The sequence below is a fragment of the Acomys russatus genome, chromosome 7 (assembly GCF_903995435.1).
Source record: "Acomys russatus chromosome 7, mAcoRus1.1, whole genome shotgun sequence".
NCBI lineage: Eukaryota > Metazoa > Chordata > Mammalia > Rodentia > Muridae > Acomys > Acomys russatus.
This window is the reverse complement of record NC_067143.1, coordinates 10,493,879-10,517,943: the sequence shown is the minus strand read 5'-3', so window position 1 is coordinate 10,517,943 and position 24,065 is coordinate 10,493,879. Positions and strand designations below refer to the sequence as shown.

General features: G+C 41.7%; 1 protein-coding gene across 1 annotated transcript in view; it reads right to left on the bottom strand.

Annotated features, from left to right (window-relative positions):
- Ano5 (anoctamin 5) overlaps positions 1–24,065 on the bottom strand; it is a 51,849-nt gene that overhangs the window by 20,916 nt on the left and 6,868 nt on the right. The window contains exons 4-11 of the mRNA XM_051148618.1: positions 18,134–18,202; positions 16,151–16,435; positions 9,537–9,650; positions 7,205–7,317; positions 4,903–5,037; positions 4,118–4,223; positions 3,963–4,023; positions 1,027–1,178 (exon numbers count right to left, since the gene is read on the bottom strand). Of these exons, the coding sequence (XP_051004575.1) occupies positions 1,027–1,178; positions 3,963–4,023; positions 4,118–4,223; positions 4,903–5,037; positions 7,205–7,317; positions 9,537–9,650; positions 16,151–16,435; positions 18,134–18,202 (1,035 nt within the window). The remainder of the gene's footprint in view (positions 1–1,026; positions 1,179–3,962; positions 4,024–4,117; positions 4,224–4,902; positions 5,038–7,204; positions 7,318–9,536; positions 9,651–16,150; positions 16,436–18,133; positions 18,203–24,065) is intronic.

Below are 24,065 nucleotides of genomic sequence, written 5' to 3'. Positions count from 1 at the left end.
AGTACAGCAACAAAAAGAAAAAGTAACTCACGCAACACCCAGGTAGGTGTTATACATGCTGGACATTTTTATGGTATTTAAGTTAAATTTAAAAGACATGTGGCTAATTCCTAAAGTGTGAAAAGAGACTTGGAAGTTACAGTGCAATTGTGCTTTCTTTCTTTCTTTCTTTTTTCCTAAGATTTATTCATGTATTATGTGTACAATGTTCTGCCTACACATATACCCGCAGGCCAGAAGAGGGCACTGGATCTCATTATAGATGGTTATGAGCCACCATGTGGTTGCTGGAAATTGAACTCAGGACCATTAGAACAGCAGTCAGTGCTCTTAACCTCTGAGCCATCTCTCCAGCCCTGTGCTTTCAAGAAAGGGGGTCTTCTACAGAAGACATGGTATCTGAAGTGCAATGCACTCTCTCTCATGGCTCTTGGGGCTCCTAGCCTATGCAACTAACATTCTGGCCTCTGAAGGCAGCTAACAGTGAGGTTACTGGACGTGTAATGCCTTACTTAAGAACACACAGCCAGTTCGATGGTTACAGATTTGAAAACTTAGACCTTTATCTCGTCCAGTAAAGTGACTTTGCCATGACAATCAACATAAAAATGCCATGTAAAGAGAAGTCTGACAAAGTCAAATTTTTACTCTTAAATCCACTGCTGTGACACAGTTTAACATGTACACACTGCTTCCGTTTCCCTTTTTGTCATCTAGTAGTAAAATGACATATATCATGTTCTGATACATTGGATTTGTTTTAAAAATAATCTAGCGACAAGAAGGTGTGTGGGTACATGTGAGAAATGGGTGTCTGTGGGGTACAAATGCCATGTTGGGTAGCAAATCTACCCATGGTTTATAGCTTTTTATTCATAAGTGTGTTGGCAATGTTCCATATATGTGAATATGGCAGAAGAGAGTCATAATTTTATTAATTAACTCATATGTTGATGGAACACTATCCCAGGGAGACTGACAGCAGAGGGTCCCCTGAGGGGATCTCCGGCTTCATGTCTATTGTACCTTTGTCACGGGATTCATCTTCCTGTGTTTACACATAGCTTCGAACTCGGGCCGCAGCTGGAGCTGCTGCTGCTCTTCTTCAAAGTCCACCAGATCCCACTCGTACTCAAGCCTGGCTTGGCGTTGTTTCCAAAACTCCAGAAACAGTGTGACTTGAGGGGAGGAAAGCATCCAGGTGGAGCCATCAGTGGATGGACAAACAAAACAGCAGGAAACAATACTAGGGGCCAGAGGTTCACAACCACCCTTAACTCCAGCTCCAGGAGATCATGCCCTCTTTTTGCCTCGTTGGGAACCCAATGTACACATATAGCCATGTGTACATATGCGCACATACACAGGTGTGCACACAAAATCGAAAATAATAAAAATCTTTAAAAAAAAACTTTCACTTCTGCTTTTAATCTTTTTTGTTTGCAAAGCAGTTCACATGCTGTCAGTTGAAAATGGTGTCCATTTTTGATGGGTGTGTTTATCAGTGACTACTGTTTTGACATTAAGTAATGACACAGAAATTACTCATTATGGAAATCTATTTTAATTTCTTAGTAGCTAAAGTGTAAATTTCTAGATTGTCTATGCTGTCTCCTCATTCAGATAATCTGTCATAATGTTTCATCTTGACATTAACTAAACACTAACAACTGTTATAAATCTTAGAGTGTTTGGTGACAGTGGTGTGACAACAAACCACATACTTGAGACTCTTAGGGTCACTGAACAGTTACACCCTTCTCATGTCAAAGTTTGTCATTCTGAAGAAAACACTTAAAAAAAAATAGATAGCACAGGTAGGGACAAAGGCTGTCACAGGATAGAAAAATAGTTAGCAAAAGTGTATCGCATAAAAATAAAAAGATAGATTATAAGCTACAAACTACTGTCATTATTTCCATGGGTTTCTTGACATTACATAAATCCACAAGAATCCCGATATTTGAACATCATTGGAAAATGATTCTGAGAATGATGGAGACCCTTGCCCGCATTTTGGATAGAGCTTAAACAGGATTTAAATACAACACAGAGGACACCATGGTGGATGGTGCCGGCATGTCATCTCAGCTGATCAGGAGACAGCTGGCCAGTCCAAGGCCTGCTTTGGTAGACTGAGTTCAAGACCAGCCCGGGAAACTTCCTGACTCATTATTAAAAAACCAAAAAGAGGTCCCTGGATGAAGTGTAGTTATAGACCAGTGACAGAGGAAGAGAAGAGGAGTGGAGGAGAAAGGACAGCATCCAACACATATTTGAGCATAAACGTGTGCAGCTCTGAAACTTTGGAAACTAAAGTCAAGAAGATGCTTGTTCTAAAGTTACAGGTAAACCAGTGACACGAAACCACTGCATTTCTGGCATAAACTGTGTGTGGCTGCCTAGCTTAGGTGAGCTACAGAAACATACAGCTTGAGAAAAGTTACTTTTAAAATGCTTATGATTTGGTTACATAATAAAGGTCTTCCTGACCAGGAGAATGGATGCAAATGATGAGTTTAGAAATTTTTGCAAATCACTGATTTGATGACCCATCATCCCATGGGAGTGAGCTAACTGCTGTCACTGTTAATGATCCTTTGTTATGTTTGCAAACAGGAGCTTAGCATAACTGTCTCCTCAAAGGCTTCATTAGCAGCTGCTGTAAACGGATAGAGACTCAGCACCAAACCATAGGTCAAGCTGAGGGAGCTTTGTGGAAGAGTGGGAGGAATGACAGAGGGAGCCAGAGAAGTCAAGGACGCCATAAGAAGACCTACAGAGGAAACTAACCTGGGCCCATGGGGACACACTGAGACTGAACCACCAACCAAAAAGCATGCATGGGTTGGACCTAAATCCCCTACACATACGTAGCAGATGTGCAGCTCAGTCACACATGGGTCCTCTTACAATGGGAGTAGGGGCTGTCTCTGACTCTGCTGCCTGCCTGTGGATCCCATTGCCCTAGCTGGGCTGCCTTGTCTGGCCTCATTGGGAGAGGATGCCTTTAGTCTTGCTGTGCCTTGAGATGCCAGGGGGTTTGGTACCCCCTTGGGGGCCTCTCATTATCTGAGAAGAAGGAGAGAGAGAGGAATGAGGGGGAGGAAGCCTGAGGGTGGGGCTGGGAAGAGAGGAGGGAGGAGGCTAGGATAAGGCTGCATAGTGGTTAAGTAAATAAAAAAAAAGTATCTGCAATATATGGTGCAAATGATTCCTTTCTTGTTACATAAACACTAGCAAAGCATTAGAGCACTAAAAACACTCTCAGTGGCAAAAGAAGTCTAATGATTGGTGAATATTAAAAAAAAAATCTGTGATCAAAACACCGCAGATCAAAAGCAGAGTCAGATGACATCCTTTCCATCAAACCGCATGTGACAGAAGGGACTGCCAGTTCTCTGGCGTCTTGATGTTGAAAAATAAAACCAGAGTGGGTAGGAAAAGTACAGTTTTGTGTTAAGTCATATAGATAGCAAATCGTTTAAGTTGTAAATACGAATTTTCTCTGCAAGTTCACGTGCTGAGAATTATTCTTAGAAGGCTACTGTATTAGTATTAAAAGTTATTTGCTTTAGGAACTGGGTATGTAGCGAAGTGTGTAGAATGTTGGCTTAGCACGCACAAGTCTCTGGTCTATCCCTAGAAGCACATAAACTTGGTGTGGCGCTACACACCAGTAAGCCCAGAATTTAGGAGGCAGAGGCAGGAGGATCAGAAGTTCAAGGCTGCCCTTGGCTACATGGAGATTTCATGGCCAGCCTGCACTTTATGAGCTCTTGTTTTAGAAAAGAAAGGTTTATTCCAGAGCTATTTCTAGTGATGAAGAGAAAACAAACAAAGGGCAAACTGTCCTTTTACACAACAGATTAGACAAATTACACAACAGATTAGACAAAATGTGATAAATTCATGAAAGGTCATACTACAAAGAAAACTTTTGGTGGAGACTTTCTACTCACCCCAGATGCCCATGAAGATGGCGAAGAACACAGTTGACTCATTATCAAACAGATGGGAGAACTGTAAAAGCAACACCACCATCAAAAACACTTAATATGAAATATGTCCTCACAGAAAGGACGCTCCAGTCTTCACCCCACCACGTCAGACTTACCTTCGAGTGCAAACACGTGGTGTTCAGTCTCCAGTAATCACACACTTCATCACAGAGTGGGCACATGATCATCTGACCTCCGATGTTAGGGTCACAGATTTCAGTGCTACACAGAGAAGTCAGATAAAAAGGGATGCAGTCTGGAGTGAAAACGCTAAGCAGCTCTTGCCAGGCTGCTTAACAAGCTTCCATTCACAACCAAAGCAGAGATGAGGTAAATGCGTCCATAGTGGCTTAAGCTGTACTCTAGGGAACAGAGTCCTTAGACTACATTTCTTAAAAACATTTTCATGTAGAGGATTTAAGCGGGACCAAGCCAGAGAACTGGCCAGGATGGGTGGAGGATGAGGGACCATGATGTCCCAACCCTAGCTGAAGAGCTATTGACGATTGATGCTGGGGGATGGAGTCAGTTTTCTTCAGGGATTGTGGCCCCTGAGAGGCCACATGCTATATAGTACTTGGTCCTGTGTGCATGCAAATGAGGTCACAACCAACTGAACTCATGGGTTTTAAAACGAACACCAGAAGTTGGGACAGAAAATGGCAGAACATAGAGAAGGAATTGAGGACGTGGGGATGGACTTAATCAAAACACATTCTACACATGTATGAAATTCTCAACAGTAAAAAGGATAAGTGCAGTTATAGCCAAAACAATAAAAAAAGAAGGCTGTTTCCATAAAGGCCCTGGCAAGGAGAATATTACCTGTTGCCACAAGGAAGCACTTTTGAGGTAACTGTGGGAGAGCGAGAAGGGTGTAGAAGCCGAGACACAGTCTCACCTCGTTTCGTTACTCTCCATTGATAACAAGCCGTAGATGAAGCAAGCTAAGCCAACCAGCGCCGCCACCAACAGCATTTCTGTGTAATATCCGAGAAACACAAAATAGATACCGATTTTTTCTCCATAATAATCCCTGTGATAGAGAGTCAAAGTTAGAGGCTGGAAGGAAACTGAGGGCCACATGCACTGGCTCCACTCTGGCAGGCAAATTCACAGTAGTAGTTAAAAGAAATAGCCCATGTGAAAGGAAAGCCACTAAGATAGAATGTCAATTCTAGATAATATCACATTGGGAACTCATGAATTTTAAAGCTTTCGTGCATCTTAAGTAAGTTATTAAATATTACAAATAACAACTTACTATACAAAGAAAGGTAATCTGTAGCAATTGGCAGGTTAAGTGACAGACATAATCTGCAGGAGTATTTGTCTTTTATTGATTCTTTTTTACTGTTGGCGTGGCTGCTGCTATGGCACTCAGCCGTGGCTACAATCCTTGCTTCACTGAGTGGAGAAGTCTACGGGGTGGCTCCTCTTAGCCTGCTTGTACTCGTAGCCATGTTTTACTGAGTCTGCCCTCAGGGACCTGCGAACAGCTCTCCCTACCTCAGAGAATTCATCACCAGTGCTGTGACCTTCACACAGCTTCTGACATGGGACAGACTTGAACCCCCTGCCAAGGGTCTCAAAGTTTACTATTTAATGCTTTGAGTATTAAGTCACAGATAAACCTGCAGTTTCCACCTTTGCTCAGGGAGGAGACAACAGTGAGTAAAGCAAAAGAGGCATAAATGTCATCTCCCACAGAAACTATTTTAAATAAATTTCTCATGCTCCACACTAATTCTTCAGCTTTTGAAACTTTTCTAACTAAAAAGGTGTCTTCGGTGTGTACCATGTTTTCTTCTCAATGTTGATAAACATTTTTTCAGTTTTGCTTTTTATCACCAGCTAAGTTGCTTCATTTTTCCTGGTTAAGCATTAGTGGGCAGAACTGCTGGATCACTAAAAGAGAATACATTTAACGCCGTAAGACATGAACAAGGGGTTTGCCCGTGCACTCCCACCAGCGGTGTTTGGGATTTCACATGGCTGCCTGCCTAGCCCTAAGATGGCTTCTTGTGGGGCCTTTGATTTTTCATTTGCCGTAGGAGTGTGGTGTCACTTGATGACATTGTGTTGTTTCTATTTCCCTATGGGTGACTATGCATAGGTTTCCTCAAGTGCTGCTGTCATCCATGAGCCAAATTCTCTGGCCAAGTACCTGTTAGACCTGTTTGTCAAGTTCTCCATTGTCACGTGAGTCCCTCCTATAGTCTAGGTGGGTGTCCTTTATTGATGTGTTTATTGCACTTTTTTTCTTGTGGTGGTATACTATGTCTTTAATCAAATATACTCATTATCTGGTATGATGTGTCTGGCTTGAGAAATCCACTCTGACAGTTATTCCTTGATATATATATATATCTATATATCTATATCTATATCTATATCTATATCTATATCTATATCTATATCTATATCTATATATATATGCATTGAAAAGGGTCCAGATACATGCCTTGCGCATGCCCACGCACCTGTGCTAGCTTCATTTACTCACACATACAAATGTCTTTCTCTACATGGGTTCTTGTCTGAAAAGTCAAGTCATTGTTACTCATGAGTCTATTTCTGAGCTCTATCTTTTTTAAATTATAATTCTCATTTGGAAACAATTTCAGATACAAAAGTTATAAGAGTAATTCAAAACATTCACATATACCCTTTGAGTCTATTATTTATTGTGCATTGATTGCATGCATTTTTTTTGAAAACTAGATTATAGAACCAAAAACTTTACAGATCTCTGAGATCTACACATCAACATTCACAGGTCAGTTTCTCCTGTATTCTAAATTCTACTCTGAAAGTAAAACAAAATGAGTATATGTACTTAAACTAAAATGTAAAGAAATCACATGGAATTTTTAAAGGAAAATAAAGCGTCATTTCCACAGTAAAGATGACCCACATGGCATTTCTGTACCATGACCAAGTGTATGCTGCTTATACAAGGCAGGAATTAGGCTGACTCCAGCCTAGCTAAGTGCTAGGTCCTGACCCTTAAAGGCTATGCTGCATCCTTCCTCTCATAGGTTGTGGCAACAATTATCTGCTTCCCAAAGGACAATTAACAGTAAAGACCGGCTGTGAAGCATTATAAGAAGGGCAGTGAACACAGTAGCCTACAGTAGCACTGTAAACAAGGAACATATCATTCATTGGCTTTTAACAGTCATGATACTGTATGAACTTACCGAATCAAATTAAAAGGTTGCTCCTTGTAAAAGTAGGAGAAGCGAGCCCAGTTCTGGCAAAGGTTGTACCTTTCATTGACATGAGTAGTTCTTGATGGCTTCCAATATTGGCCCTGCTCATATCAAGGAAAGGGTAAGAGGAAGAAGCAAGAGATACAGGTCATTAAGGGGGACTCTTTGGACAGGTGGCCAGTGGACAAAGCTTGCACCATCTTCTACTGATAGATTTCTAATTCATATTCCACTCATGTGGGTGTGAGAGCTGCTCAGGCAGCATGGAGTGAATATTCGGCTTCAAGTTTAACACAAGTGAAAATTTTGATAAAGTGAGACACTTAATTTTATATTATACTAATTTAAGCTTTTTTCTTATTATGTAAGCAACACAACTGACGTTTGTGAAATAAAGCTTAAAAATAGTGTCAGTAAGGTAGTACTGGGAGATGGTTCCAGGCTGGCATGGAACTCACAAAGATCTGGCTGCCTCTGCCTCCAGAGTGCTGGGATTACAGGCATGCACCACCAGGCCTGGCTACAGAACACCACTCTAAAAAGCACAGAAGAGAAAATCCACCACCTTAAAATGTCTATTCTAAACAGATGTCAAAGACGGTGAAGTCCAGCTGCCTTCTTAGGAGGACTTGGTGCCACTTCCAGTGACCGAGGCCTGTGCTGAAAGGTTTGGTGTGCAGATTAAAGTACCTTGGGACCAGGGCAGGTGTTGGATTTATAACAGGGCACTGGGTTAAGAGAATCAATGCCCTGCAAGTAAATAAATGAACAACAACAAACAACAGCAAATCCTCAGGGTCTTCAAAATATCACTTTTGTAAAGTGTTAAACTGAAAATCACCTTCGTAAAGAAAGATTGGCAAAGGATGCCTGGCAGCATGTGTAACAGTCTAGCCAGAGACTTCAGGGTTATCCGAGGTGTCTTGAATCTGTAATCCCCATTCAGTTCTTCATCCACAGGATGAAGGCTGGACACCCTGTGGTGGAAGCTTAGGGGAGGGTGGACAGCTTCTCCACCCTTTCCTTAAAGGGTCACATGCTAGTTGAAAGGGGAAAATTCTTATACAAAATTGTTACTGGAGCCTACAGGAAAAGGCCAAGCTCGTCCTGGCAGCGCCATCTTAAAGTCATATGTCACTATGTTGACTGATTGGTTACAGTTTAAGCAATGTGGTAAAGACTGGCTACAGGCTTTCAAAAACCACATCTAGTGAGAGATACAAAGGGTATGGACTCAGGTGGGAGGAGAGGGCTTCGGGGGAGTGGAAACCATAATCAGAACATATTGTGTGAGGATAATCTACTTTCAGTAAGAGAAATATAGAGAAACCATCATTTCAGTAGCGCACTTGTCATACAGTCAACACTCAAAACAGACTAAAATGTCTCCCATTTGTTCCAATGGGAGTATCTGTTTCTTCTCCATTTCCTTCGGAAAACACATCATATAAAAGTCTTTTACAGCTGAAGCAGAGTGCTATTGAAACCAGAGAAATGAGATCCAAGGGTTGGTCTCAAAGTAGTGACTAGACAACTCCAATCACAAGATGTTTACCAGGAAACCACAGGGTAAAGGGAATGGATTTAAGCCTTTCAATTGCAGACACTCCCTCCCCCGCAGGGAAGCCCCGTGTTGCCAAACTAAATTCAGGTTTGTCTAACTAGACTCGACCCCCAAACAGTCACTTCTCTGTGAAAACATGTGCAGGCTCCATATTTTTATGCAAAGAAAATATTTTTATGTGGAAAAAGCAAGATTTAGGATTTTGGATTTTAGTCAAACGACTTTGAATGAGGTCCTCAGCACCTGGTGCAGCTAAACGCCTGCCTCACTTCTAGATAATTCCTGATCTCTAAAGTTGGATTCGTGGCTGTGTGAAAATAATACCCAGCAACATGCTTTCCGCGTGACTGAAACCAGTCTTCCATTTGATGGATAAATGAGTCCTTTCACTCTTTAGAAAATTCAAAATCTATAAGGAAAGACATGATAAAAAAAATCTCGGAGTAATATGCCATGCCATTTAAAAATTATAACTACTGTTTCCCTAAAGAAAATCTTGTATGTAAATATCAATGGCTGGCTGTTAAAAAGACGCCATTTGAAATGTCAGACGAAGAGTCCTTGAGAGCACTTTAGCCTTGCTGGTGCAATTCTCAAGCTGGGCGCACGGAAGCTGGAGAATTTCCCGTCGTGGAGAACTAAGCAGTTCATAAGAAAATGGGAAGAAACTAGGCAATGCTTCCATCCCCCAGGGTGGCGGTCTCTGATCGTGAGGGAGGAAATGGGCTCCGAGCTATGGAGGTCTCTGATACTTACGTCATGGAGCGGGTAGGCAGATAAGTAAGTGTGTGAGTTTAGCAGCCTTTCGATGCCAATCTTTTTCTTTCCCTCTTCTACTCCGAAAGGGCATCGTGACAGAATATAGTAAACCTGCAAGATAAAGACTCAGGGACCTCAGTACGTTAAACCTGTGAGCTAAGAATGCCCAGACCTCGGCACACTAACCCTACAAGCTAAGAATGAAGAGACCTCAGCACCTTGCAGAACTACTTGCTTTTTCACACTTTGAAAATCAGAAGTGAACAGTGTCTGCTCTGAATGGACGTGGACTCTGACAACCAGAGAACGCTTGTGTTCATGCATTGGGAGAAGACCCAGACTGAGAAGCTCTATAGAATTGGCAGGTGTTTTATTCCTAGTTCTGACAACACTCCATTGCCTAACTGGGGGCCAGGGATTAACAAATCATCATTTATTTTTCTTCTTTTTTTTTTTTTTTCAAATTTCTCTGAGAATCTCATGTGCCATAACTCTTGAACCAGAACCAGCAGTTCGAGTATCATTATTAACAGTTCACTTGGAGAAATAGGAGACAGGAGACCAAATCAGTTCGCAGCCAGGCGGTTTTTTGTGTTTCTTCAGCCAATCGCTCTGATGGTGTGTGTGGGCCCCTTGTGTGACATTCTCTTGTGTTTACTAACTTAAGTTGATCATATGTCTTTGACCACTTTCCAGTCACCTCTTTCAGCTCACTCTTTTGTGTTTCCTGTGGTTGCATTATTTTGTATCCACCCTCCTAATTCTGCTTTGCCCTCCAGCAGCTTGTCTAGTTTTTCAGCTTGTTAGAGGCACACTGCCCAGCTCTCTTCTCTCGTAGGTCATCTCTCAAAGACTCATGGTGAATGCCTGCGGGGTGTCGTGTCTGTTGTCAGTGGGTGACACTGGATTGTCCTCCTCTAATCTGATCATTTGTCTTGAGGACGCTTAATATTCAGTCTTGCTAACGTACCTTGATGGCTATGAATTGGTGATAAAAGTTGTTTTCCATGCTCTGAATTATTACCTTAGGAAATAGTAAGGAAGTAAGAACTCTGTCTGGAACATTAACAAAGTGGAAATTTTTATTCTGATATATAATGAGATATACAATGTGGTAGTACCAAGTTATCCATAATATTGTAAAAAAAATCTGGATTTGGCTAAGAGTGACTTTATTCAGAAAGATTATTGTGGGGGACAGGCAGCCATTGCAATGCGAAGGCCACCTCATCAGATCTGCACCCACTGGGAAAGGCAGAGAGGGCTGTTCTCTGGTAGAGAGAGGAAAGGAATGTCCAGGGAGGGTCTGTGCTAATGAGAGGCTGTCGCCTGTGCTCCTGTCCACTGGGGTCAGGGTGGCCTGTGGTCAGGTTAGCCTGAGAAGCACAATCAGGTGGGTAGAGTTAGCCCTTGAGTAACTCTGCTAACCATTGGTGAGACAGACCAGGAAATGGGGAATGAGAATGCTGGCCTGGTACTGTAAAGTCACACAATGTGAGAAATGAGAGCATGAGCTCAGGTCCAAGAGAAATGAGCTTTCTCTGATGCCAAAGGGGAATTAATTCACACACCTTTTCTTTTTTGAGGACATTCTTCAAGAAACTCTGTGTTCATAAATTTCTTCTCCTTTGAGAGGAACAGAAGTCTATACCAAAACCTAAGTAAGCCTCTGGTCATGGGTGGAGGCTGCAGAGTTCTATATTTTTATCCCCATCTCTTCTCAGTATAGGAATCTGGCAGTGGACAAACTGAGCCGAGCATCTCAGGGACTGGGGAGTACTCCGGTGGTCACATGAGATGGTGCTAGCGAGTCATGGTGGTGGGGAGGTCAAGGCCAGGGATCTCCTAGGTCAGCTGAGGAAGAAAGGCAACTACAGCAAGCATATCCCAGGAGAAGTACATTGTGGGGGTTGGGGGGGGCTTGCAAATTACAGAACTCATGAAGCTCAACTCTGAGCGTTGATACAAAACTAGACAACCCCGTCAGAACAGCAAAAGCCCATAAGCAATCAAGTTTTGGCTGTCTGACAGGCCACCACCTCCTTATACAGACAGTACTTCCACAGTGACAGCTGCCTCAGACTGATGCCAAGTTCTTTAATAATTGTGGTGAGTAGTCATTATTGTTTCAAGTGTGGAATTATCTTGATTTTCACTCTCATCTCTATTTCAATCTCTGAGTGTGCTCGTAGTTTACCATGATGCATGCACTACAGATGTAATGCTCTGCTAGTGTAGATGTGTATGACGTATGTGTTATGTGCATACGTACACACACGTGCTTTGGGGAAGTCTTAATTGTTAAGGTTGACAAATATACTGGAGTTATGAGCAAAGCTTCACTGCGAAGCAGAAAGTTATCTGTTCCAAAATTCCTGCAAATTGATAGACCACACATTTGAGAAGGAATAGATGTCTTTCTTTTACTCCAGGTGGAGAGCAATCCTCTGCAGAAAAAGAAAAACAACACAAGTGTCTGTCACTCACCACTGTTTACCTCCTATTTAACATACTGGGACTGTTGGCCAATCTCAGTCAACTGGGACTCCTGAACTTATGCTTGGATTTCACCCTAAGACTCCTGGTGACCATGTTTGATCTCCACAGCAATTCAGACTGATGTTTAGCCTTCACTTCTAATTCTGGCCCACCTGCTGTTCACGCTACGGCTGAAGATACTCGCCCCGCAGAAACCTTGCATCCTCGAAAGCATCCTCCAAAGCATCCATCCAAATCGGAATCAATGCATGGCATGCTCTTTGTAATTTTAGTCTTTGATCTCCAGTGAGTTGTGATTATTTGTTTTAATGACATCTAACATCAGGAATAATCCCCAGAAGATTTTCAATTCACCAGAGCGATCACTGTCTCTCTCAGCCATACCCTTATAAGATACATTTGCTGCATAAAAGGACCCGAGAGTCATGATCTGCAGGCTGAAGAATGGAGATCGGGCTAGCAGCATGAGAATAAATCACTTCCTGCTTCTCCCTCTGAGCTCCAGGGCAACTGGCTGTATTGTTACTGAGTGGTAACAATAGGAATTGTTTTCCTGAGAAGTGCATTTCATCTGTGCCTTAACACATGCAGTTGAAGGCAGATGTGCTGTACCCAGCTCTGTTACTCTGTTCATAGAGCGTGTAGAGAGATGCTCTACCACAGTTATGAAGTGCATTGGAATTTCAGACTGGCATGAAAACGCAGGTAAAGCCATCAGCTGCCTGAGCCCCTACCAAAACAGTCCTCCAGTCCTGTGGTGCTCTGGAGCCAGCCTCTCGGCTCCTACAGCAAAGTCCTGGAGGACATCTTCTTCTGACATTAAGCTGTTGCCTCCACACTGAGAATCTGCTAATAGCACAGCCGCTTTCACTTGTTCCCTTACCCAGACCCTCCAGGCATCAAACTGTGGCTCCTACGTCAGCATCCGATGCCTCTCCTGTATGGTTGTACAGGAGACAGCTTCTCCCCTTACACCTCAAGAAACCATTTTCATAAGCTTTAACTTCTTCTGCAGCATCTTCCTCGCACTGCTCTGGATGCTGAGAGTGCAGGCAGGATCTAACTCTGTATTGGGTTTTGATGCAAGGGACTGTTGGCTTAAAGGGTTGGTCTATCCAGATCACAAAATGTTCAGCAACAAGGCTCAAAGTCCATCTTATTGTATATCTTGTAAACTGCAATATAATTCCAGTTTCCTTCGAGAATTGTTCCTTGGCACCCAGAATTTGACTGACTGGCACAAGTGGCCTAGCTTCTGGCCATCCTCAGCATTTCACATACCTTTCTTATTAAGCTTTCTCACTTCTGGCTTTTGATTCAAATTGAGGGAGTTTGACTTGATCACACAGAGGCCACTGTGACATTATATGCCTGGACCAATTTCCGTGGTGTTTTGTCTCAGGGAAGAGGCATCCTAAGGGAGTGCCAGAGAGATGGGGGAAATGCTAGTTAAGGGAACAGTCAAAATATATCCAGCATTCTCTACTTCTCCATCTTTTTTGTGTATGATTTTTGTGGGCTTATTTATTTATTATTTATCTTTTTTTTTTTTTTTTTTTTTTTTTTTTTTTTTTTTTTTTTTTTTTTTAGATAGGGCCTTAACTCTGTTGTTCAGGCTTTCCTGGAGCTCACTGTGTAGCCCAGGTTGGTCTCAAACTCATGACAATCTTTCTTCCTGCCTCAGCCTTTGAAGGGACAAAATCCCAGGTATGAACTGCTAGGCCCCGCAGGTTCACTATCTTACATGATCTACGTGTGACGCTCACAAAAGATTCTAACAGTCACATTAAAGATGCATAGGGATGCAAAGGAGTTATCTACAGATGGGAAAAATGCTATCTCTAGAGCTTCTTAGGGGAGGGGTCTACCAATATTCAGGAAACATGGTGTCTATGAACTAAAGCCAAATGGCACACACTTGTACCACAGCAATGAACTCTGTCCACCGTGGATAGACATGAAGATGGTGCCCTTCCTTTAGTGTTCTTGGAGAGCCAGCTCTGTCATTATAGCAAGCCTTATGACCAAAGTAACATGGAATTTTTTTTATCTGTTCCTTGATTCAGATGCATTAATTTTCCCACCCATACAAGTGGCTAAATCTAGTCCCCTTTCAACTACAATGGTGTGTGTGCATATATATGTCATATGGAAATCTCTCGATTGAATATTTTATATATGTATCACATGTATGCATATATAAATTCATAGTGTGAGGTTTGGAGGTCATGGTGTTTGGGAAGATGTTTTGAAGTGTGAGATGCTCTGTGTTTTAGACATTGTGTCCATACATAGACTGAAATTCTCTGCGTGGGAGAGGAAGGAAGATGCTCTTTCTACATCAGTCTTCGATATGAAAGGATGGAGGGGGCATCCATCTTACATAGAAAACACACTGGCAAGGTTTACATGTGACTAAGAGAAGCAAAGGACGAGGTGAAGGGACAGCAGCCAACTCCCTATGCTGACCAACCCCGTGGTCCATCTTAGGGGCCATTGCTTTTTGGAAGGTGAGATGAAGCCCAAATCCAGGGCTTCGTACGGGATAGGCTGGCACTCTGCTGATGAGCAGAATCCTCAGCTCTTATCTGCAAATATTTAGGGAGCAAGTTGCTATCTAGATGTTCATTACAGCACAGGAGAAGTGTATTACTGGGGAAACAGCAACATCACAGCTTGAAGACAGGCCTTCTGATATAAGAGTGGGGCTTTTTTATTCCCTGAAAGGTTCTGGTCTGATATGTTGGTCTTTATTGTTTAATCCTGGTGGGAAAGACAAGAAGGTTTTTTTTTCTTTCAATTCTTATTTTTGTAGCAAAATTCTAGGAACTACATTTTGTTTAATATCTCTGTGAATATAAATAAAATATTTGTTTACAAACTAGGGAGGAAGTGGGAAGAACCATCTATCCTACTTACAAAGGGAGAATGTGTGGTCTCAAGAAAGAACATGTCTGTAGACCTGGTTGGAGACCAGATGATGAAATTTTAAAAAAACAAACAGAGACAAGACCAACACGGGGCAAGACTCTTTTCTTCTGAAGTCAGATGACTGATAACATGACAGCTAATTCTCACTGAACATTTGCTGTGTGGTAAGGGCTGTCCAAAGCTTTCTACAGATCAGTTCACTTAATTCTCAAGGTAACACAAAAATGTATGTTTTCTTCCAACCTAACACAAGGATGCTAGCATGTAGGGGTTTCAGTCAGCAACTTACAGATCCTAGGAACTACAGGTGAGGAAGAAGTATACTAACAAAACTGAAGACTATTTTAATAGGGAAGAAAATGTCCAAGGCTCCTCAAAGTCTGTCTTTGCATAAAATATTCAAACTGAATTAGAGTTATCAATATTCTCTGACTTTAAACTTTTAGAATTCACTTTTAAGATCAGGAAATCAATTTACAATGATGATATAAAATCCAAACCCTTGGGCTGTTGGTAAGAGGCTGCTTTGAGAACATGTATGCGGTGGTTTGAATAGGTATGACCCCCATAGACTCATGTGTTTGAATGCTTGCTTCATATAGAGTGGCACTATTGGGAGATGTGGCCTTGTTGGAGTCGGTGTGACCTTGTTTGAAAAAGTGTGTCTCTGTGGAGGCTGGCTTTAAAGTCTCTTTTGCTCAAGATACTCCCAGTGTGGCACACAGTCCCCTTCTGCTGCCTGAAGATCAAGATGTAGACCTCTCAGCTCCTTCTCTAGGATCATGTGTCCTTGGCTGCTGCCATGTCTCATGCCACACTGATAATGGAATAAACCTCTGAAACTGTAAGCCGGCCCCAATAAAATGTTATCCTTGAATAAGAGTTGCCATGGTCATGGTTTCTCTCCACGGCAATAGAACTCTAACTAAGACAATTTAATGTCTCTTTCACTACTGTATCTACAATCAATTACTTGTTCTTAAACAAGCAATATTTGAGAGATAGGGGGCAAATTACAAGTATAAGGAGGACTTAATAGGCTTTTAGCCTGCATAGGACTATCAGATGATTATATTATGCCTAGGAAAACCTGGGGGCTTAGCACTGAGCATACATAAGCACAAAAGCTCAGTCATGCCCAACATGCGTAGAGCAGGGAGCACAAGGCCTTCACAACTTACAATTCTGTTTCTCGCTGATGATGGAAAAAAAGTGGCCTCGTCTTCAATGAGGAAGAGTTCCTGCCGGTGCCTGCTGAACTGGGCAGTGAAATACTCAGGGTGAGGATACTTCACAGCAGCAGGGAGCTTCACCGGCCCAAGCATGTAACTCAGGGGTGTGTACTTTGGCCGTGGGATGTCACTCAGCTTAATAGGCATCTTGATTCCCAGCACTTCAGCGTAAGTGACTAGGACCTCCCATGGAGCATGGATCTTCACAAAATACGTTCGCCCATCTTCAGAGTTCTGCATAAGAAAAGAGGCATGAAAGAAAGCTAATGAAAATAAGACTTCAATTTATTCAATTTTAAGCAAGTTTTAAGGGAATTGAGATTGCTCTCAGATGTTTATGCATGTGTATTATGGGAGTTTGAAGGAGAATGGCTTCCACAGATCATATGCTTGAATGCTTGGTCCCTAGTCTGTGGAGCTATTTAGGAAGGATTAGGAGGTGTGGCCTTGGAGGAGGTGTGTCACTTGGGGGGAAGCCCACTCCAGGACTAGTGTCTCACTTTCTGCCTTCTACTTGTGACTCGAGATGTGATCTCTCAGCTGTTCCTGCCTTCACACCTTGTCCCTCCACCATATATTCTAACCCTCTGAAATCATAGGCCCCAGAGAAACTTTCTTTTATGAGTTGCCTTGGCCATGAGGTCTTATCACAGTGAGAGAAGAGAAGGGAAGGCATGTAGTAACATAGAAATAGACTATATATGTGTGTGTAATACATTATACACATGTGTATATATGCATGCCACAGGGAGAAAGCATCACAGTGACACATGCAGACTGAGAGAGAATTGTGTTTAAAATATACTTCAGATCTGTGGCTATGCAATCATAATATAATCAGTGTCATCTAAAACATACTTCAGAGGGAATGTGCACTCAGCCCTAGGTTGAATCACAGCTATATACAAAATTCTCGACATTATACTAATTTGAAGTGAGCTTGACCTCAGGATTTATTTTAGATAATAATATGAGTTTATTCATATATTATATATTTTATGCTTATTGCTAGGTGCTTCCCACTCTTTTTACTCAATCCATAGAGCTCACAGGAAGGTCTACTACATAGAAAAGTAAGTTACAGATTATGTTGTATTGCACATATTTATTGATTCAGTAAAAACAGACGGGAAATAAGAATTAGAAAATAAAAGTTAGAAGTTATCGTAAGAGCCACAGATAAAATGAGGTCATAAGTTGGGATTTAAACACAATTTTAAAGGTAATTGCAGAATAATAGTAATAATAGTAAATGAACTGGAGTCAGGTTAAAGGATTATAGAATGTAAACTATTCCTGAACAGAGTAGTGTGGATGAAATAGTCGTCTGTCCTGCAGAACAGCCAGGTAGCCTTTCAGTGCAGAATGTGATGGGCTGATAGGCAGCTTCAAGGTAAGACAGCTATGCAAATAAAGTGCTTCACCTTTATGTACCCTGAGTGTGTGTGTGTGTGTGTGTGTGTGTGTGTGTGTGTGTGTGTGAAGTTATATATGTCCTGTGTGGGGAGGGCTGGCCGTCTTTGAGACACGGTCTTTCACTGGGACTTGAGGCCCATCAATTAGGGTGGACTTGATGGACAGCATGTCCCAGGGACCCACTTCTTCCCCATTGTTATAGGTGTATATTAGTGCATCTGGCTTTTATATGGTTTGGAGGTAAAACTTGGGTCTTCATGTTTGTACGGCAAGTGCTTTACAGACTGGCCACCTTCCCACTCCCCATTCTCCTGCTCGTTTCAAAGATGTTTCACTGATACTGCACCTCTCTGACTACTGGCCTGTGAAAATGCAGGTCAGTTGTCTCCATGCACATTTCTGTAGCCAAAATATTTACATATTGTTCCAAACCCAACACCTATCCAGCCAAACATATGAATAGGCCAAAGTCCCACTTAAAATAAGATCCTTGTGCAATTTATCAACCGTAGTTACCATTTTGTCTTCAACCTCCAACTCAAGACCCGTTTTTCTGAGATTTTGTTCAAACTCTCGTCTTCGTTCCTGTGGCAAAAACAAATGAGAGGGTGGTGCAGGTACTCCGTGGTGGTGGTCAGTGCCAGCACGACCCTCTTTGTTAGCTGGCAGTGCCATGCTAGACCTTTGTGTTTGCTGGTGGTGCCAGGGTAACCTGTTAGTTCATTGTTAGTTCACCAATCTGTATTAACTGGCATGCCTAGTTTACCATGGAGATGGCTTGTTGAGGGCTAATCAGAGCCAGGATATAAGGCTGTGCTTCCAGAGGGTTACAGGATTTCTGTGGTTATATGTAAAAGTACCCCACAAACCATCCCTACCTTCAGACCATGAACGGCTTTTGACCTATACCATAATTGACAAAACTATGGAACTACAAAATATGAACAGTCTCTAAGACACAGGCTTTATTCGAAGATATGTGAAGTGTTAATGCATGATTTAAAAGTATGAAAAATCTGGGCTGGGGAGATGGCTCAGAGGTTAAGAGTACTGCCTGCTCTTCCAGAAGTCCTGAGTTCAATTCCCAGCAACCACATGGTGGCTCACAACCACCTGTAATGTGATCTGATGCCCTCTTCTGACCTGCATGCAGGTGTACATGGAGGCAGAGCATTGTATGCATAATAAATAAATAAATAAATAAATCTTAAAAAAACAAAGGAAAAGAAAAACCCTCTGGGATAACACACACACACACACACACAAACTCCTAGCTGGAAAGACTCAACATCACAAAGACCAGCGACCCTCAAATAAATTACAATTTTAATGCCTCCACAGGCCAGCGTCTTATCTCATCTTTGGTCCTTGAATAGCAAGAGGACTTTCAGTTAGAGAAAGAAGAAAGGTTAAGATTCATTACAGGTCATTGGTTTGCAAATAATAATTACTGTAGGATCCAGCAAAGCTTCTTCTGGCCTTCATTGTGAGTAAAGTGTGAACATTTTCAGGAAGGCCTCACTAGGCTGTTCGCAGTCATTTATGACGAATAGGTACTTTTACCTTGGGGTTCTGACAAGTTCCATAAGGAATCCCTTTACTGTGTCGTTCCGTTTCCAGAGCTAATATCAAGGGGCCTATGACCGTGAACACCCTCCTCCCTCAGCCATCTTCACTAAACTACACTTCTACAATATAAGGAAGGCATCCTGCAAATTTCTAAAAAACCACATCAAAAAGCAGTAGGAATGGAGAATAATTTCAAATGCTGCACCCAGTGCCAACAGAGTGAGTGGCGCTTTAGTTGCAAAAACAAGACGTTATGTGAGTTAAAGCATCATTGACACCCTCCAGAGTTCAAGAGAACTGATGGCAGAGCTAAGAGTGGGTGTCACATCATTAAACATTACCTAAAACATTAATGGCTTTGTGATTAATGAAACTCTTATATTTGTTAAAATAGTTTATATTTTTACTTTATGTGTATGAATGTCTTGTCTGCATGTGTGTCTGTGCACCATATGTGTGCAGTTCCCACAGAGGACAAAGTAGAACATTTAATATTCTGGAAGTGGAATTATGGACAGCTGTGAGTCACCGTGTGGGTGACGGGAACCAAACTGAGGGTCTCTGCAAGAGCACCCAGTGCTCTTAACCACTAAGCCACCTTGCCATCCACCTTTTTGTAATTTTTGCATGAAACTTAAGGGTTTCAAGAAATCTATGACTTGGTATTGCCAACATGCTGATCAAAATCACCATACATTGCACTAAGATGTATAAGAACAAAGGAACATAACTGAACCCTTTGATTCTAGGAGTGATCTTATTTATAAGTAAAGAAAACAATATCAAGCCCTGTGCCTCATCAACCTATATTTATGATATGCATGATACTTATGTTAAAATTTCTCTTGTCATATTTTGTAATATGGCGATGTTTTTGGATCAATTATACGCTCCTGTAATCATGAATTTACATAATTATAAAATTAACTCAATACCAAAAGAAAAATGGTTAAAGATTATACTATTTCAATCAGTTGACTTAGGTTTCTTTTTGAAAAGTCATGATTTAATGAGTAATAAGAGATGTGTGAGGGTAGCCATTTGCATGAGAAAGAAAATGTGTAAAAGGAAATTCTAGGTGAGGAAAACTTTTAGCTATGAGAGGGTTTCTTCATATAGATCTTTTAAAAAAGAATGATATTGTGTATCCCAATTTCCATGTAAATTATTTTCTATAGGTATATGCTGAGAGATGATTTATAACATCTTGTAATAAATCAAGTTAAATGTTTGTGTGTGCACATATGAGTGCAGTGCTTGTGGAGGCCTGAAGAGGGCGCTGATGCTCTGGAACGGGAGTGACAGGCTGTTGTGAGTTGACCCAGATGTGTGCTGAGAAGTGAACTCAGGTCCTCTGCAAGGGTAGCACAGGATTTTAACTACTTGATCCAACTCTATCCTCTTTTGTAATTGTTAAAATTGATGAATAATTATACATGGAGTACATTTGAAGATGGGTCAGGCTTTGGGGGTCAGTTTAGGGGTGTAACTCGTGATTTAGATATTGATGAAGTGTGCACAAATATGTGAATGCTCACTGAGTTATGTGACATTGCAGATAATTACGGACTAGAAAAGGAAGTTTTGTATTTAAAGCTGTAAGACAAAGCGCTGCTGTCAAAGACATCAACCTAAGCTTTAAAAAAATTGAACATTGAGAACTGTGCTCCATCTCAATATCATTGCAGGAGACAAAGGAGAAGGACAGATTGACCAGGAGGAACTAGTGAAAGGGTAGAATGTTCCAGAGGATGTAGAGCCTCCCTCCCACCCCTAAACAAAGAAGACACACAGCAGGGAACGGAATTAACTCTCTGGAATGTCAACTAGCTATGAAAGCTGTTCTTGGTTGTCTATCTGACTACATCTGGAATGAACTACAATCCAGAAATGGAGGGCACTCCCGTGGGAGATTTTTTTTGCTTGGTTTGAGGTGGGTGAATACACTTCTAATTTGGCCTTTGAGGTAGGAAGACACACACACCTTTGGTCAGGATCCCGAGGCAGGAAAACTCCCCTTTAACATGGGCCACGCCTTCTGTTGGCAGCCTATACAAGGACATGGAAGAAGGAAGCTTTTGCTCCTGGCCTTCTTGCTCTCACCTTGCTAGCAAGTCCAGTCCTTCACTGGCACCAGAGTCTGCTTCTTCAGAATTGCAGTGTCTACTGAAAACTAGCGGAGACATCCAGTCTGAGGGACTGAACAACTTCTGAATCCTTGGACTTCATGTTCACAGCCTGCATTGTTAGATTAGTTGGACCATAGCCTATAAGTGAGTTTAATAAATCCCCTTCCTCTATATATAGAAAAAGAGATTCATTCTTTAAGTTCTGCTGCTTTAGAGAACCCTGAATAATACATTAGTCAAATGAGACAAGAACAGAGAAATGGCTGTTGCTTTATAGGTGGAGATTAACCCTGATGTTGGGATGTGTGACGTTTCCATGTAGTACATGGTTTTATTTAAAGTGGTTTCTGGCAGTTAAATATAATATGGAGAAGGGTGATGAAGACATATGTAGCTGAGTGATTGCAGTTGTTAACTGTCACACTTAAGCTGCATGAAGATAAGAGGAGTAAGGAGCAGTTACTATGAAGCTGCCTACAGAACCTTACTTACTGCAGCTCTAGTCACATTGGCCAAATTATGGAATCAGCAGGATGCTCGTCAGTAGATTATTGTCTTAAACAAAAATGCCTCCCATACGCTCATATATTTGAATGCTTAGTCATCAGAGGGTGGTGTTACTTAGAAGGACTGGGAGGTGTGCCCTTGTAGGTTACTGCACATAATCTGCATAGTATTCCTGCACTACAGGCTGTGCTACAGACTCCTATAGCATAACCAACAAGTGCTAAGGATTAGGGGTGGGTGTGGCTTTGTTGAAGAAAATGAGTATGGGCTTTGAAATGTCAAGAATCCATACCATCTGTGGCTCAGTGACTTTCTCTTTGCAACTTCTCCATCACCATGTCTGTCTATAAGCCACTACGCTCCCTGCCGTGATGATAATGGGCTAAGCCTTTGAAACTATAAGCCAGCCCCAATTAAATGCTTTGTTTTATAAGAGTTGCTGTAGATATGATGTCTTCTCAGCAATAGAAACCCTAACTAAGACAACAGATGAGTGGGCAAGGAAAAGGTGGCATATGCATGATGGGGAAGAATAAAATTTATGTCCTTTCCATGAAAATAACTGGAGATCAGCCTGTTAAGGGAAAAAAGCTGGCCTAACAGAACAAGTGTTGCCTGTGGAGTTGGGGAGGAATGTGAAAGTAAAGAGAGAAACATTAAAGATGGGGAAGAGAAATAGGTAAAGAAACAGAGAGGGTGGACATGATCAAAACGTGTTATGCACATCTATAATAATGTCACACTTTCCACAAACAACTGCTGCTAATGAAAAAGTTTACAGAAAGGAGGGAGTGAAGTAAGGCTGAGATGGGGAGAGGGAAGAAGGAATGGAAGGAGGAAAACAAAAAAGGAAAAAATCATGGCAATATAATAATACTTTTTCTGATTGTATATGATTTTAAAAAGGTTATGGACAAGAAAGATTTGAGAGGTAAATTAATTAAACAGGCAAATTGAATGAACTTACAGAGTCGCATTCACTACTGATGATACAACTTTTTTTTTTTTTTTAGAAATGGGTACTTAAAGTAGAAGCTAAGAACATTGGTAAAGGACAGGTAAGAACAGAAGTGACAAACACAAAGATAAACACTTATGCATGTGCTGTGTTCCTGGATTTTCAGAAAGGAGTGGTGGGGGACAGAGTGCCAGTGTCAACAGTAGGAGAAATAAAAGGAAGACCTGGGGCTGAACAAATGAAAATGAGGCCAATTTGATGATGTGCAAAACTCAGGAATTTTAATAGCAAGTGAGAAAGAGTAAAGACAACAGGGTACTCAACCTGCGCAGTCCCGCCTAAGGGGAAAGACGGTCATGAGAAGCAACAGTACCAAGGAAGGTTCAGGTGTGAAGGGAGCATCCATGGGAGGCATAAAAAGATACAAAGATGGCCATCGTCTATGTATTTCATAGGCAAAGGTGGATGGTTACTGGAAAAAAGTAGAAGGATGCAAAGCTAAGGAAGCTCAGGTACTGGAGAATACATTCACAGTTTTCAAGTCATTATCTGTGTAACATGTGACCATATAAGTAGATACCTGCGCACATATGTCCATGCATATAGACCATTACATGTGTAGATTAACTCACCTGTTCATTGTTTCAAATACTGTCTAGTTACTGAGGACTCATCGTACTTTACCAGAATTCTGAGCCCCTGGGGTTGGGGCGACAAACAAGGCAGCACACTCGGCCTTGTGAACATCCCCTGTGGTCTTAGAGGAAGTAAAGCAAAGTGTATAATACATAAACATAGTAAGTAATTAGTGGTGGAGTCAGGATTAGAGCTTGGCACAAAGGCTGTTTTGTATTAGATTGATCAGCCATACACTTTGAAGATGAAAACTGCATGTGCTTGATAAGTGATTCTCCTCAACCTGTGCATTGCGACCTCTTGGGGGGGGGGGTCCCATATCAGATACCTTGGATATCAAATGTTTACATCACGATTCATAACAGAAGCAACGTTTCAGTTATGAAGTGGCAACAGGATAATTTTGTGGTTGGGGGGGGGTGTTGGTCACCACATGAGGACCTGTAATAAAGGGTCGCACCATGAGGAAGGTTGAGAATCACTGCACTAGATTCGGAGATAAATATTATATTTGTGGGGTCACACATACTATCAAAAGCAAGCTGTATGAAATGATTATCAGTCACATGGAAATAGAGCTGGGACAAGGAGGGAAAAGGAGGAAAAGAAGGGAAGCAGGCAGGGGAGGAGAAAGACGTTGTTACTGTCA